The following is a 14,965-nucleotide window of genomic DNA, read 5'->3' on the forward strand; positions in this document are numbered from 1 at the left end:
TCTGGTCAAATATACCTGAGGGTGCTGAGTTGGAGTACACTAAGGTTATTCAAAGATACCCAGCAACTGGAAGATGTTTGCTTTCCTGGAAAATCTCAGAGTTCTTTTGTCCTATTTGGAAAACTACATATGACTCTGGGTCTGGCCTCACACAGAGCTGATTGACTAGAATTGCTAATATTACCCTCTGCCATTAGAAATAACACATTTTATCATCACTGCATTTGACAGATAGATCAATTGATATTCATACATATTCAGTGATACTAAATAATCAAATCTTTTCTGTGATTAAAAATCTATCCTAGTAAAGTCCAAAATAAATTAATTTTTCATTATGCTAGTTGATAAAGATTTATCTCACTCATTCTAAATGTTATAAGGTAGTAATTAGAGACTGTAAATTTAAGAAAATCTTCCTTTTGAATAAATTGGATAGTATTTAACATAAAGGGAAAAATTGGAGAAAGATAAATAACAGGTTTAGGGGTTTTGATGTAGAATCCCTACATTGAGTAAGCAGGCATTTGACCCATCAAGTCCACACTGATCCTCCAAAGCACATCCCATCCAGACTTAACCCCCCCCAACCCTATCCCTGTAACCCTGCATTTCCCATGGCTAACCCACCTGGCCTGCACATCCCTGGACACTCTGAGCAATTTAGCATATCCAGTCCTCCTAACCTGCACTGGAGCACTTGGAGGAAATGCATGCAAATACAGGGGGAATGTGCAAATGATTAACTCTTGGTCACTCATTGAAACAAGCAAGCTGTCTGCTCATTATAATGAGAGTACAATGTCGCTCAGTACTAAGTAGGCCTCAGTACTAAGTAAGCCTCAGTACTAAGTAAGCCTCAGTACTAAGTAGGCCTCAGTACTACGTTCTGCCTCAAAAGGTATCCAAGGCTGTACAAGACTATCACCATTTAAAACTCAGCTGGATCTCTTAAAAGTGTGTATGGGGGTGAGATGTGTGCATTCTAACTACAGAAAGTTCTCAAATTCTTTGCTAAAGAGTGTGTCAGCAGAGTGCAAATATTGCAACAATGCAGAGTATGCTCCAAATTTTCTCTGCTGGCAGAGGATGGGCAGGAGACAGTGAGGAGGCAGTGGGAGAGAAGATGGCCATCACAGACATTTCTGTCCTGAGATTGCAGTGCAGAAAGAACTTTAATTACTCTGCAAATATAATCAAGGTCAGTGAATGCTTTGTCCTAACAAGTGAACTGCGAGCTTCATGCAGTGTTCCATTTATCACACACGGACCAACATTTCTTATCAGGTATAATTGGGATGTTATATTCTTAGCCTTACCTCACTCTTGCACACTTACAATGCCCAAAGTCCTTAAACTCTCACTGCTCAGTTTCATACCGCAACTATTTAACTGTGACAGGCACAACAATAACTTTTGTTCAGATATGGAAATTAATGTGGATGGTGTACCCCTGAAATATTGATAAACGTAAAATTGATGGAAATACTCAACAGGTCAGACAAAATCTATTGAAAGAAACGGAGTCAGCGATTCAGATTAACAAACATGTCCTGGTGCAAATGCTTTCAATTTCAATCTTAATTCTGTATCTCTCCACACGTAGGAACAGGAATAGGCCCATACAAGTCCATTGAGCTTGCTCTGCCATTCAGTTAGATTATGGCTGATTGTTTAGCTCAGTGCTGCCTGACCAGCTGAGACATTTTTATTTGTCTTTAACTATTGCCTTTAATATGATTTTAAAAATCCAACTTGTTTACAAAGGGCATTATGAAACAAAATTTATAATCAGAATACAAAGACAGAAATTGCTGGAAAAACTCATTCTGAGGGAGAGTCACTCGAGCCGAAACATTAACACTGATTTCTCTCCACAGATGCTGCCAGACCTGTTGAGCTTTTCCAGCAATTTTTGTCTTGGTTTCTGGTTTGCAGCATCTGCAGTTCTTTTGGTTTTGATTTTGTAATCAAGATGTTCCCTAACTGGAAGCTACTATAAATCAGTGCAGACAGGGGCAATGGGGGTTAGGGCACAGGAGTAGAGTTTTGGATCACTTCAAGCTTATGAAAGATACAGCATAACAAGTCAGCCAGCAGTGTGCTGGAATAATTATGTCTAGAGGTAACAAAAATATATATGTACTAGCTGAAGGGTGGAGTCACGTGATGTTGGGAAGCTGGGAAAAGGCAGTCTGAATGATGGCGAGAATATGTGGTTGGAAGCTGACCTTGGGGTCTACATGACACTGAGGGAGTGTGTGTGTGTGCCAGGCAAATCTGGGAGGGAGGTGGAGGAGGGCAGGCACACATACACTGACCCACACACACACACACACGTACAGACGTACACAATACATCCAGATACACACACAGACACACTTTCAGACTCCTGTAGCAGTCCACCAAGCCATCCTGCAGCAGATTATGAGCAATACTGAAGCCAGGGAGTGGCAATGGCTCTGTGTAGCTTGAGTAGACAAACAGGAGGCTGGGAGAACACAGCAAGCCAGGCAGCATCAGGAGGGAGAGGTCAATGTTTCAGATGTAACCCTTCCTCAGTCCTGAAGAAGGGTTCTACCTGAAACATTGACTTCTCTACCACCTGATGCTGCCTGGCTTGTTGTGTTCTCCCAGCCTCCTGTTTGTCTGCTTTGGGTTCCAGCATCTGCAGGGCTTTTTTTTCTATCGATGTAGCATGAAGCTGCTGCCATTCTGCCTGTGCCCATGTGACTGTCTACAAAACAGGCTGTTGTTAGCCATTCAAGGTGGTTCCAGTCAGCACTGGGCCTCCTTCAGCCAGAGTTGCACAAGATCGTTCTGCAGGGCTGTCTACACTACCCCCCACTCATCCACCCCCTCCCAGTGAAAGTCAATCACTTTCCTCAGTTATGCTGCAACCACTAAGGGGGCACTAAGTTAGGAATTGACACTCACGAAAGCCCTGAAAGCAAATGTTGCAGCACTATTCTGTTAGCCTTGACAAATTTATGACTCTGAGGATAAATATTGAATAATTCTGTAATATGAACAAGCCACGATAATATTTACCTTCCCTAGTTCTATAGCAACAGTGCATCTGAAGGATGTAACCGAAGACCCAACCACTTCCGATGTAAACCTTTTTAAAGTAGCTTTATGATGTAAAAATCTGGAGAAACTATGCCAGTATAACATTATTGTATTTTGCCAAGGGTTTATTTGCTGCACAGTAAATATTTAGGTGAACCGTTTGACAGCTCCATTTATATATGAAGAGAGTATTGTGCAAATCATTACAAGCTATAAACTGGAAGCACCTGTACCCTGTGCATCATTCCCATTTGTGTTGTTTGTAGTTTGTCAAGTTTTAATTATCTCTTCCCTATCAGTTGATATAAAGTACATGGGCCCTGTTCCAATATTTTCATATTTGAATCCCAAAGCGTCATTTTTCTAAAAAAAAACTAAACTAAACAAACAAAGCATTTTAATAGTTTTGAATATCCTCCATACATTGTCAATAAATCGAACTGAATGATAAATCTGTGGTTGGCACCTCTACTTGAGCATTGGAAGCAATCATTACAAATATGTAACAGCCTGTCTTTTTGACCTCAATTAAACATACAAGGTAGGGCTGATTCTTCGTTGGTGGTATTACAAGCGCACTGGCTGGAAACTGCAGTAACTGCTTCCCTACGAATTCACTGCAATTTCTGGAACTATGGGCATCATTCCACACTCTGGGTGTCCAGTTGGAACGAACTCACATTTCACCAGGGTTGAGTGGAAGGGAATTTGTGTGACATGCTTGACAAGTGGCTGATGCCCAAATGCTAGCAGTTCCATGTGCACCCTACCACGTCTTTCACGTGTGTGAAATTAGTCCGAATTATTATTGTGGCATGACCCTACAGTTTCTGCTAAATCAAATTGCATCATATTTTTAAGCCTCATACTAGCTTTAGCACAGAAGTTGCTCATACTAAGTAAGCTTCTCCATTTAGTTAATCATAACATTTTGCTTTAATAAACAGAAGAGTTTATCAGAACAATAAACTTGAGATAATAACCTACAATTATTTATTAATTAGTTCGAAGGTCAATTGGCATTAGCAGCAGCTCTGAATGTACTCCATGCACAGGTATGGACTGAACACCAAATAAACAAGATTATAAGATTTAGGAGAGGAAGTAGGCTATTCAGCCCATCGAGTCTACTCCCCAATTCAATGAGATCGTGGCTGATTGAACCTTAACTCCACTTTCCTGCCTTTTCCTTTAATCCATGTACTGATGAAAAAAATCTGTCTAGCTCAGCTTTAAATATTCATCGTACTAAATGGAAAATAATTTTTATTATTAATGTTAATTGGTCACAGATAGATGTAAGGTCAGAAGTTGAAGATTATAAGATCCTTAAACTTTGGTCTCCCAATTAGGCCAATTAGTGTCAAGACATTATTAAATTGTGAATGCTGATCAAATACTTCTCAGTCACATCCTGGATGAGAGTTTGCTGTGTTGGATTAATGGGCGAAAGGAATTTTTAATCTCTCAATCATCTGGCCTATCTTAATCAGAATAATATTTCCACAAATTCAAACCACCCACTTTGGAAAGCTATTGATTCCCTCTTTTCAAAGATTAATTTAAATACTTGTGCCTTTCAAAAAAAGTCATTTTTGTAAGTTTTTACAGAATATGATGTGGTTTGCAAATTCTATAAATAGTACAGTGAATATCTAGGTATGATTACAGAACAACAATCTAATCAAGGGGTTCATTAAGCACGCCAGCTAAAAAAGCAAAGTTCAAGGAGCTTATGATTAGTAAATTATGTCATATTCATGTTTCATTAGAACTAATTAGAACACTAAAAGTGTTCATCTTTTGAGAAGGGTTTTGTGTTGTACTCATCCCTATTTGAGCTGAGGAGAATTCTCAGTGCCCTTCACATTTTTCCTGTAGATGGAGATCAATTTTCCACGGTCACTTGTGACTTTACTATTAGAGCTTAATTGCTAAAAGTTACCTGAAATTGTAAAATTCCACGACCAGTATGCAGTCTGTAGAAAGTTGTTACAAATCTCCCCCCACCCCTACCCCACACCGCTCTGTTTTCCAGCAGAAGCAGATTGACAAATTGGAATCATCCAACAAGGTGTGCTAGTGCATAATGTTACAAGGATATCAATGTCTGCATTATCTCATGAAGTCCTTGACATTCAGCCACTGACACATCTTTCATTACATGGTACCCCACACCCCGACTTCCCTTGATTGCCACATGAACCTAGTGCAGGGCCCAACACAATGGGTAAGTAACTCAAGCACAATGCAATAATAGCGACACGATGGAAACTGAACCAGGAAGCCAGAGGCTCAACTAATGGTCTGGGAACATGGGTTCAAATCCCTCCACCACAGCTGGTGGCACTTAAATTTAATGAATAGCCAGTCTCAGCAATGATAAGCATGGCACTAACTGCTGTAAGTATCTTCTGGTTTGCTAATGATCTCTAGGGAAGGAAATCTGCTGCCTGGTTTGGCCTAGATCTGAATCGGAGTTGAGAGTGTGTTACTGGAAAAGCACAGCAGGTCAGGCAGCATCCGAGGAGCAGGAAAATCACTTTTTCAGGTCAAAGCCCCTCACCAGGAATGAGACTGGGAGTCTCGGGGGTGGAGAGATAATTGGGAGGAGGGTGGGGCTGGGGAGAAGGTAGCTGAGAGTGCAATAGGTGGATGGAGGTGGGGGTAAAGGTGATAGGTTGGAGAGCAGGGTGGACCAGATAGGTGGGAAGGCAGATTGACAGTGTGTTGCTAAAAAAGCACATCAGGCCAACAGTAATGGGATTATCTCTTAACTTCCCTCTAAAAACACTTAACAAGCCACACATTTCAAGGGAAATTGGGAATAGGCAATAAATGCTGGCCTTGTCATAAGCATCCAATGAAAGAACATTAAAAAGTTGTCAGCCTGTCACAGATCATATTTCTCAGATGGCATTCGGGCAACTACTCATCCAATTCTGGACATCACATGAAGTCACCACCTTCTTAAAAGCTAATTTATCACTCACCAGTAACTGGTAGGACACGGATAATTAAATTATTTATGGTTCCACACATACTTGTTACAGCAAATACACTACCATTGTCTCAGGCAGTAAATGCTCAGGCATTGGTCATCTGTTAAAGCTGACAATTAACTACATTCAAATGAGCAGAGGGGGTCCAGGAACAGGAGCTCAGATAACTCTAAATAAGATTGCATTGTGTTTGAATGACATAATTCAATTTGACAAAATTGGAGTCAGCAGCTTTAATGTGTCAAGGCTCCAGGGCAAATTGGATACATGGGGTACAATGGCCTAGATTTTCCAATGGCCACAAAATGGTTTCTGCAGCCTGGATGGAAGTTGCGCATGGGGACCCAGCCCTGACTGGATTCTCCTGTCAGAAATGCAGAGCTCCTTTGTTCTGTAAAAGTGGAGTGTAACGGTAATCAGTGTGGGATTGCTACTCCTCAGAAAACCTGGCCCAATGCATTTCGCTGAAATTTCATCAAGGACCACCACCTTGAACAATATTTGTGTCAAAGGGTTGTGCCCCGGAACACTGGAACACACTGCACCTTCGGGTGATGTAACTAGGATCCGAACCCATGAATCCCCAAAGGTTAGAGCTGCATTTGCCTCCATCGTGAGGCATCTTCACACTGTCTTACTCAGATTGGCAATACCCACTAGACCCTTAAGATAGTTGCCAGGTCATCTCTACATGGTGTTTGATTGGGTCGGCTGGTTCCCTGACTAATTTTAACCAGCCTGCACTGAAGGAGTAATGTGGAGTCTTTGGAGTGGGTGCAGACGAGATTTACCAAGATGTTGCCTGCTACTATGAGGAGAGGTTGAACAAACTTGGATTCCTTTCATTTGGAGTGATGGAGGCTGAGGGGCAACCGGATAGAAATATATATAATTATGTGGGACACTGATATGGTGGATAGTCAAGGTCTCTTTCACAGAGTGGAAATGTCACATATGAGGGATATAGATTTAATGTGAGAGGGGAATAGATTAAAGGAGATGTGCAAGGCAAGGTTTTTATCCGGAGGGTAGTAGGTGCCTGGAACATGCTGCTGGGAATGGTGGTAGAAGCAGATAAGACATCAATATTTAAGAGATATTTCAACAGACACATGAACAGGCAGGGAATACAGGGATACCATGGGCAGACAGAGAAGATTAATTCTGAATAGCATCATGGTCAGCACATGAAGAAGGGCTTATGCCTGAAACGTCGATTCTCCTGCTCCTCGGATGCTGCCTGGCCTGCTGTGTTTTTCCAGCACCACATTTTTCAACTAACTCCAGCATCTGCAGTCCTCACTTTCTCCTCATGGTCAGCACAGACATGGTGGCCAAAGGGCCTGTTTCTGTGCTGCACTGTTCTATGTTCAGGCAGAGTGTCCAGCCGCATTCCATTCCAGCCACCTCAAAGCTGGACCTGAGCCCAGTGTTGGCTCCTGACAATCTTGGTAAAACTGAGCCTGTCATATTGCTCTGGGCAGTTTCTGAGTGGAGAACAAATACATGCAAGGAAAGGACAAATAACTCTTTAGGTAATACCTTCTCCAGTTTAAAGAGTCCTTGTTCAGGTGATTAGATAGTCCCATTTACCACAAAGCATTCTTTCAATGGACAATGAGTTAAATCCCAAGTATCATCATATCCCACTGCAGAACATCCATGGATAGAGGCTTGGCATTTGATGGTAACACATTTACCAAAGGCCTTGGGTTAGCAAGTCTCATCAGATTTACAAAATTTCTTTGTGCTCACCAAGGCTTATTGGCTTCACTGAGATAGTATCAATAAAGTGGTTTGCCGTACTCGTGTTAATTGTAAACTTCACGTAAACCTCTCTGAACTTTTTTATTTAATGGGTCGAATGGGGTGCTACAAGTCAAGGAGGTTCCTCAACTTCACCCTGAGCATATCCACACCAAGTGAACTCCAACCGTTCAGGAAGGCAGCTCACCACCACTTTGCCAATGATGCCCACATCCTGTGAGAGATTTAATGAAAAGATTTAGCCAAAGGAAATTGACTGACCTGACACCCATGTCCCTCGGCGATTAAAGGTTGTTCCATTATCTGTTGACAACTCAAATTGTATCCTTCCATTTTCATACAGCAATGGTGAGATACAGTGAGCCCTATGTTCAGCATCAACGTAACCATTGGTACAAATATCTGACTTGAACCTGAAATGGGACAGTGTTGAAATTTAATCCAACAGAATTTACAGCAAATAAGACCTTTCAATTAACTTGGGATTCACAAGATCATAAGCTTTAACTTTGACCAGCACATATCTGAAGACAGAGGTACAGACAATAGCACTGACAGCTATCTCCTGCATAAAGATAGAGCCAAAACTGACTGAAGCTCACAGATTGAATCAAAGCAGAATGCCAGCTTTATACTGAGATAATGTGAGGCTCAGTTTCTCACCCTTGTACATTCAATGGCAAAATGTTGTGGGTTCTCATTTGAAGACATGGCAGAAAGGAAACTTGGCTGACAGTCCACTGGGTTACAAAAGTGGTCCTCCACTGTCAGGGGTCCATCTCCTAGTGGGTATGTTAAACCAAGGAGGCCTTTGCTGCCCACTCAGGTGGAATGTTAAGGAACCCATGCGAGTATTTTACAGAAGAGCAGGTAAGTTATCCTCAGATTCCTGGCCAAAGTCTATCTTTCGAACAGCATCACAAAAGCACTCGTTATCCAGCCAATATGATCGTCTTATTTATGAAAGCTTGCGTTGAGCAAGTTGGGTGCTGCGTTTTCTTCATTGCGACTATTCCAAAATATTTTATTGGCTGAAAATCACTGTGGGTAATCCTATGGTTGAAAGGGGCTTTCTATATAGAAGTCCTTATTTTATCAAAAGTATAAGAAACATGAAACAAATTTTAAGAAATGGTAAAAGCTCATGGGATCTAGGGTGACTTGGCAAGTTGGATTCAAAATTGGCTTAATGATGGGAGACAGAGGATAGTGGTAGAAGGCTGTTTGTGTAACTGAAGCCTGGTGTGCAGGGTTTTACCACAGGGATCAGTGCTGGGTCCCTTATTGTATGTGTTATTTATAAATAACAGAGATGAGAATGTCAGGGGGACGACGAGTAAGTTTTGCAGGTGACACAAAGACTGGTCTGGTGGTTGACACTGGGGAGGAAGGTGTTAGGTTATAGGGACATATAAATGGATTGGTCTGATGGACAGTTCAGTGGCACGTGGAATTTAAAACCCAGACAAGTGTGAACTGATGCACTTTGGAAGAAGGAACAAGACAAGGGACCACTCAATGAATGGCATTTGGGATGCTCCTTCACAGATCCCTGAAATCAGAAGGACAGGTTAATAGGATAGTTAAGAAGCCTTCCAGGCCACTTGTCTTTACTAGTCATGGCATAGATTGTAAGAGCAGGGAGGTTATGTTGGAGCTGTTAAGAACTTTGGTTCGGCCACAGCTGGAGTACTGTGTGCAGTTCTGGTCACCATACTGGAGAAATGGTGTGATTGCAATGGAGGGGTTACAGAAGAGATTCACCAGGATGATGCCTTGGATGAACCATTTAGGCTATGAAGTGAAGCAGGATAAACTCAGGGTTTATTTGGAGCAGAGAAGACTGAGGGATGTCCTGATAATGGTGTCTGTGATTATGAGTCACAGATAAATGAATGGGTAGTTGATTGAACAATAATAAGGGGTCATAATTTTCCAGTGAAAGGCAGGAGACTGAGAGAGGATTTGAGGAAAAATGTTTTCACCCAGAGGTTGGTGAGGGTTTGGAAGGTACTGCCTTGGAGGGTGGCTGAGGTGGGAAACCTCATACCTTTAGAGGTTCTTGGATGAGCACTTGAAGTGTGATAACATTCAAGGCTAGGGGCCAAGTGGGACTCATCTGATTAGAACATGAAGTTCTGATGAAGAATCGTACTTGATTCAAATCATTCACCCTGTTTCTATCTCCACAGATGCTGCCAGATCTGCTGAGTTTCTTCAGGATTTCGTGTGTTTGTTTCAGACTTCCAGAATCCACAGGATTTTACCTGGTAGAAGTATTTCTGTTGAGGAGAAAGTGAGGTCTGCAGATGCTGGAGATCAGAGCTGGAAATGTGTTGCTGGAAAAGTGCAGCAGGTCAGGCAGCATCCAGGGAACAGGAGAATCGACGTTTCGGGCATAAGCCCTTCCTGAAGAAGGGCTTATGCCCGAAACGTCGATTCTCCTGTTCCCTGGATGCTGCCTGACCTGCTGAGCTTTTCCAGCAACACATTTCCAGAAGTATTTCTGTTGCCAGGGATTTACTGAAGTTGTGGGAAGGTCAAAAGGGATGGATACGGGATCAAAACAGAGAGGATATGATCATGAAAATGACAAAAATCAACAGAGATATTGGATAGTACATACAGCAGAAAATACCATAAGATAGAAGGAGTCTTATTCCAACAGATCAGAAACATCCACAAGTTATATTCTGGGATAAACCAGGAGTTGAAGCTGAAACCTCACTCTGTTAAGAAGACCATCCAAGTCAAGAACCAAGTTTCACAAGACAGACCGCCATTTATCTGGATCAAACAAAAACACATTCTGAGAGAGACGTGAAACCTCCAAACCAAATGAAGCTATGAGGCCTGAGGCTTGTGGGAGACGGAGTAGTGTGTATTTGTAAAAAGATGAATGTATGTAATAGATAATAATTAAGGCAAAGACTTGAGGGGTGATGTGTATGAGCTGATGTATATGAGCCCAAAAGGATTAATATTTGGAAGAATATGATTCACACCACCCACGATGATGATGCCGCGTAGATACACACAGACAGCCTGGGACAGTCAGTGGAGAGATGTGGAGGGCTTTTAGCATTTACAGTAATATGAATACATGGACTCGTGCAGTACAACCCATGTCTTAATGTTTACTCGACTCCAGACCTATCAGAGAATTAGACCAAAGAGATAGGTTGCCCAATTTGCAACAAAGCATAATGTCTGCTCATGGATGTTCTTTGAACTGGAGGAAGGTTTGCAGTGGAGTTCACAAGGGGTCAGTTTTGAGACTTTGCTTTTCCTGATATATAGTAATAACCCGCACCTTGTTCTAAATTGCACAATTTCAAAATCTGTGGTTGATAGAACACTTGGAAGCTTTGTAAATTGTGCAGAAGAAAATGTAGCAAATATACAAGTTGATGGAGTGGGGAGACAGATTGCAGATTAAATTAATTGTAGAGAAATGTGAAGTGATTCATTTTTGTGGGATAACATCCCATTGGGACACAATATAAAATTGAAGTTGGAACTCTAAAGGGATTACAGGAACAGAGGGAATTGGGTGTATATGTACATAAGTCGTGAAAAATGTGGCACAATAGGTTGAGTGAATGGTTAATAAAACATACAGTATCCTAGGGTTTATTAACAGGGGCATGGAGTACAGGAGCAAAGAGGCTGTGATGAACTTTTTTAAAAAATCAGCTGGAGTATTGTATCCAATAGCAGATGCCACACTTTCAGAAGAATGTGATGCATTGGAGAGGGTGTACAAGAGATTTATGAGAATGGTTAGAGGGATAAGGAACTTCAGTTTTGAAGATAGCTGGAGAGGTTAGGGGTCTGTCTTCTTGGAGAAAGGAAGGAGGAAACCTAATAGTAATGAAACTCATGAGAGGACTGCGCAAGGTAAATAGGAAGTTACCACTCAGGAGAGGATATGACAGATTTAAAGTCATTGGCAAAAGAGATACACAAAAAAGCTTTTGGGCACAGCAAGTAGGTCGGTCTGAAGGCACTTCCTGTCAGTGTATTAGAGGCTGATCCAATCGATATATTCAAATAGGAGTCAGACTGTTCCCCGAAAAGAAACAATGTGCAGAGTTGCAGAAACAATGCCAGAAAATGACACTAAGTCAAATGCTTATTTTGGAAACAAAATGGGTTGAGTAGCCTCCTTCTGTACTGTAATAATCCTGTGAACTCTGTGATTCATATCAGGCAACTTCATTTCCATCCCAGGCTCTGTACCAATACAAAGCAATAGCTACAATGCATTAATACTTGGTATATTTGAGGTTTTGTAGCAATGCCTTTTGAAAATGGTTATCAGACAGCTAGAGTAAAAGGTGAATTGTAACGAACAGCGGGAAAGAAAATCAGACAGGCTCACGACCTGCAATGCCTGTTTACACATGGAGGCAAAGTGAAAAGAGTCTCAGAGGGCTAATGCAGATTGTACGTCAATCCTGTAATCGACTGAAAATCTAACCTGATGAATAGCATTTGGGCAGACTAGTCCAAGCTGCTTTTGTACCCAACCATTTGACAAAGAATACATTATGGAAATAACACTAATTATAGCATAAAATACTCTTATCTTTGGATTAAAAGAAAAAATTGACAATGTTTTGTTGCAGTGTATTCAAAATTAAACATGTTTGTTTTATATTAACTAATCCTTAGGTAGGGTGTCTACTGACTATATCAGACTCACTTGCAAATTATCTTGTCCTGAGCATTAAATGTTGCATTAACGATGACAAAATCTTCTCCTCCCATTAAGGTTCCTGATTGAGGAGATACCCGGAGGCAGAAGTCGCTGTAATCTGGGCAACATGTTCGCAATGATTCGCAAGTCACATGACAGGAACAATCAGCCAACCTTTGTCCACAACTGTTTTGACACGAATTCTGAGCATCTGGAAACAAAAATATGAAACTTACTCACGATTGAATCATATACTTTCAAATTACCAATACTGAAGTGAGTGATGGAACAAAATTGCCTGATTGCAGGGCTGATATCTGTTTCTATGGTTTTTATAAGCCCACTGTCCACTCCCCACACACAGTTATCATGACAACATTTGATTCCTGTAAGGATTCTATTCCATTCTCCCAATTTCTTGGTTTCCATCATATTGTTGATGCAACCTTCCACAACAGGACTTCAATTATGTCTGCACTTATCCGAAGCTGAGGAATCTCTTCCTAGTGTAGTTGACAAACCACATAAACACAGTGACTATATAAGCAGGTGAAAGACTAGGAATACTGCTGTGAGTAACCACCTCCTGACTCCCCAGAGCCTGGCCACCATCTACAAGGCACAAGTAAGGAGTGTGATGGAATACACTCCACTTGCTTGGTTGAGTGCAGCTCCAACAACACTCAAGAAGCTTGACACCATTCAGGACAAAGCAGCTTGATTGGCAGTACATTGACAAGCATCCACTCCCTCCGCTATTGACTCTCATTGGCAGCAGTGTGTACTGTCCACAAGATGCACTGCAGAAATTCACCAAAGATCCTCAGACAGCAGCTTCCAAACCCACAACCACTTCCATCTAAGTGGACAAGGACAGCGGATACATGGGAACACCACCACCTTCAAGAACCCCTCCAAGCCACTCACCATCCAGACTTGGAAATATTTTGCCATTCCTTCATTGTCACGAGATCAAAATCCTGGAAATCCTTCCCTTAGGGAATTGTGGGTCAGCCCACAGCAGGTGGACGGCAGCTGTCCACCACCTTCTCAAGAACTGGGATGAGCAATAAATGCTGACCAGCCAGCGATGCCCACATCCCACAAATAAATTTTTAAAAAGCATTCAAACATGTCTGTTCTATTTGATGCCCTTCTGCTCAAGCCCTTTTCCCAACTCCCAGAACAACAATCCTGTTCTTCCTGCTTTCACCTTCTACCCTAACAGTCTCTGTATTTAGCACATCCTTTTGCTATTTCTTCCCCCTCCAGGTAATGCCACCACCAAACACACCCTCCTTGCCCTCTGTTTTTATCATTCCAAAGGGACTGATCTCTCTGCAACATTCTGGTTTAGGTTTAGGTTTAAATCACGCCCCCAACACCCTCTCCCTTTCCTCAGGCACCATTCCATGCAGACACAGAAAATGAAATGTCTGTCTTTTTCTCTCCATGCATACCTCCTTCCAATGAAACAGCAATTTGTGTATCTGCATCATGGCAATACAGTGTATTATGTCATACAATTGAAAAACAGGAAGTACTGGAGAAACTCAGCAAGTCTTGCAGCATCTGTGAAGAGAGAAACAGAGTTAATATTGCAAATCCAATGTGACTCTTCTTTGGAACCGGTCCAGTATCTGTAATTTTTTTAATTTAAGTGTTTAATTCACCACCACTTCTCCTCCTGGTACAGCCATCTTGAAGAAGTTCTGCTCTTCTCTACCACAAGGTATCCTTTCAAATCTTTCTGTTTGTTCACCTTCTCTGCTTTCTATTTCCCTCTTTGTGTTTGATAAGGTATTTACAAAAATCTGCTTTTAAATTGCCTTCCTGAGTGGCCATCTCAAGCTCTCCATGTGGATTCAACTGAAATTCTACCTTTACGGTTTTAAATCCATCCAGGGTCTCTATGAGGTACAACACTACTTGAGCAATTATTCTGACAACATCCTGAGATCTACCCTCAGTGCCATGCACTGCCACTAGCTCAACCTCTCTCTCCATCAGTAAGACCTCACTCTATCTGTCCTGGTCCCAGTTCCATTTCAACTTTAAAAAAACAGTTGCAGCATCTGCAGTGTTTTACTTTTATGTTTGTGTATTACGTTCACTGTTTACAATTAATTTCTCTATCTGGTGAGACCAAAGGCTGAGTGGGTGACCACTTCACCTGCATCCAGTCCAAGATCATGATATTGAGCTTCCAATCATCCACGTTAATTCTCCGCGTTATTCTCTTTCTGCTCTTGGCCTGCTGCAGTGTTTGAATGAAGCTTGATGCAAGATTAAACACCTCATCTTGTAACTGAGCACTTCATAGCCTTCCAGAGTCAACACTGAGTTCAGCAATTGTCGATGATATCCCCTTCCTCCCAGTTAGTTTTACTTCATTTTAATATATACCTTGATTCATTTGCAG

At 41.7% G+C, this 14,965-nt stretch overlaps 1 protein-coding gene across 7 annotated transcripts in view; it reads right to left on the reverse strand.

Moving 5' to 3' along the window:
• The window catches only part of susd2 (sushi domain containing 2), a 209,274-nt gene that overhangs the window by 113,704 nt on the left and 80,605 nt on the right, over positions 1-14,965 (reverse strand). For all 7 annotated transcript variants that reach the window (XM_088000124.1, XM_088000120.1, XM_088000119.1 and 4 more), the window contains 2 exons: positions 12,550-12,754; positions 8,103-8,254 (listed from right to left, as the gene is read on the reverse strand). In XM_088000124.1, the coding sequence (XP_087856250.1) occupies positions 8,103-8,254; positions 12,550-12,754 (357 nt within the window). The remainder of the gene's footprint in view (positions 1-8,102; positions 8,255-12,549; positions 12,755-14,965) is intronic.

This window comes from Chiloscyllium plagiosum, unplaced genomic scaffold (genome assembly GCF_037043375.1).
Source record: "Chiloscyllium plagiosum isolate Xiang-an unplaced genomic scaffold, Cpla_swu_hap1 HiC_scaffold_24, whole genome shotgun sequence".
NCBI classification, from domain to species: domain Eukaryota; kingdom Metazoa; phylum Chordata; class Chondrichthyes; order Orectolobiformes; family Hemiscylliidae; genus Chiloscyllium; species Chiloscyllium plagiosum.